This window comes from Myotis brandtii, unplaced genomic scaffold (assembly GCF_000412655.1).
Source record: "Myotis brandtii unplaced genomic scaffold, ASM41265v1 scaffold674, whole genome shotgun sequence".
NCBI classification, from domain to species: Eukaryota; Metazoa; Chordata; class Mammalia; order Chiroptera; family Vespertilionidae; genus Myotis; species Myotis brandtii.
This window is the reverse complement of record NW_005370630.1, coordinates 181,560-183,945: the sequence shown is the minus strand read 5'-3', so window position 1 is coordinate 183,945 and position 2,386 is coordinate 181,560. Positions and strand designations below refer to the sequence as shown.

The 2,386-nt window shown below is 37.4% G+C and overlaps 1 protein-coding gene across 2 annotated transcripts in view; it reads left to right on the top strand.

The window, feature by feature from the left end:
• The window catches only part of EIF2B3 (eukaryotic translation initiation factor 2B, subunit 3 gamma, 58kDa), an 89,544-nt gene that overhangs the window by 26,307 nt on the left and 60,851 nt on the right, over nt 1–2,386 (top strand). For both annotated transcript variants that reach the window (XM_005881250.2, XM_014529207.1), the window contains one exon: nt 2,046–2,205. In XM_005881250.2, the coding sequence (XP_005881312.1) occupies nt 2,046–2,205 (160 nt within the window). The remainder of the gene's footprint in view (nt 1–2,045; nt 2,206–2,386) is intronic.

Here is a 2,386-nt window from a genome sequence, read left to right as displayed (position 1 = left end):
AAAAAAAAATCCAAATTTGAACTTCTTAATCTTAAGATAAGGCCTTCAAAAGGAATTGTTTAGGCTGTAAATAATAAGTTATATGTAGGAAAAGAAATGATGGTTCTGGTACAGATTCTATACAGATGGTCCCTGACTTGTGATGATTTCTCTTATGATTTTTCAACTTTACATTGGTGCTAAAGCAATAAGCATTCAGTAAAAACTGTACTTAGAATTTTGAATTTTGATCTTTTCCTCGGCTAGCGATATGCAGTATGATACTCTCTCATGATGCTGGGCCAGGGCAGTGAGCCACAGCTCCCAGTCAGGCACGCAGTCACGAAGGCAAATAACTAATACTCTATGGTGTACTGTTACCAGTGTTTTTTGGATATAGTGTTCTGAGCAAGTTTAAGGTAGGCTAGGCTAAACTATAATGTTCAGTAGGTTAGGTGCATTAAATGTATATTCAACTTAATGATATTTTCAACTTACGATGGGGTTATTAGGACATAACCCCATCCATCCTAAGTTGAGGAGCATGTGTATTCAGAATAAGAAATTTCAGGCAGTAAGACAAGGCATCCTAAACATTGAGCCTTACTTTCTGAGCAAACACAACCCTTTGCTGTAGTAGAATATGAGTTTAAATCATCCATTTTCCCACCCAACACAGAAACTTGATTTTAAAATCTTAGAAAAGTTGGAACCACTTAGAGAAAAATTTCCATGAATACAGATATTCACTTTATTTTTAAATCTGGGATAATTTAGTACAATGTTTTTCAGACTTTTAAAAGTAGCAGAACCTGTTTTCCAAACCAAAGCTTATACAGAAGCCTAGACAATAAAATTAATAAAAGAGGAGCTGCCTTGGTTGACTCAGAAAGGGCAGTAGCAAACAACCTTTCTCTGAGGTACCTCTGGGAAACTGTAGGTGTGTTATTGAGAAACATTGATGTAGTTGATTTAAATTGCAACTTAAGGAATTTTGTCTTCCAATTCATTATTTTTGGACTTGTTTTCTGTATTTATGGTAAAATATGACAGAATGTATAGGTAGAAATTTGTTTAAAATATATCAATAGCTTTTCTTAGCCTGTCACATTTAATACTTTCTAGTCCCAGAAAGATCACCAAAAGTGATGATTTGTCATTAGAAACCAAGGATAAGATTATCTACACCCTTGTATTCCTAATTACTATGTATAGATGCAAAAGTTGGACAGTGAAGAAGGCTGATAGGGAAAAAAAGCTATTCATTTGAAATATGGAGTTAGAGAAGAGCGCTATGGATACCCTGGACACCAGAAAAACAAACAAGTGGGTCCTAGAGCAAATTAAACCTGTAACATTGCTGAAAGCAAAACTGACAAAACTGAAGCTGTCCTACTTCAGGCTCATCATGAAAAGGCGGGGTTTTTAGGAAAAGGCTAGGAAAAATAGAAGGTATCAGGAAAAGAGAAAGACCAAATATGAGATGGATTGACTCCATAAGGAAGCCATAGGCATGAGTCGAAAGGAGCTGAGCAGGGATATTGAGGATAGGACATTGTGGACAGCACTCATTCATAGGAGTCTGAGCCAGCTGATGGCACATACACAGTCCAAGTTTCCTCCAAGTTCCAGAATAGGACTTGGTTGAGCATAGAGTAAGTGCTCAGTAAATGTTAGATAAATGAATCACTACAAGCAATAATCCAGGTTCTGCCCAAGCATTTCTAATGATTCATTTCCTAACAAAATTATTCTTTTTTGACTAGCTCTGATTAACAGACACAAGTTAATATGAAAACCAAAAATACTTCTGTTCATATTTTACCTGTTTGTTCTTAGTTTTGGTCTTGGGCTATTCAGGTAAAATTTGGTTCTTCCTGAAGACTGTCAAGTATTTGAAGAGTGCTATTATCTCTTTCTTCTTAGCCCCACCCCCTACCCCTTGTCCTGCCCACTGTCACCCACACATACAATCTTTACAATGTTTCTAAGCCACTGTAATTTTTACTGATTTGGGTGATCCATTGTCCTTTGTGATACTGACTTTCCCCTTTTCCATTTGACAGACAGATGTACTGGTCCTGAGCTGTGACCTAATAACAGATGTTGCCTTACATGAGGTTGTGGACCTGTTCAGAGCTCATGATGCATCACTTGCCATGTTAATGAGGAAAGGCCAAGATGGCGTAGAACCAGTTCCAGGTCAAAAGGGGAAAAAAAAGGCAGGTAAGGAGACCAGTTTGATTTATTTGTTTGTTGGGTTTTTATAATCATTATTGTCATTTATACTTCTTTTTAAAAACATTTATTGAAGCCCTAACCGGTTTGGCTCAGTGGATAGAGCATCGGACTGCTGACTGAAGGGTCCCAGGTTCGATTCTGGTCAAGGGCATGTACCTTGGTTGCG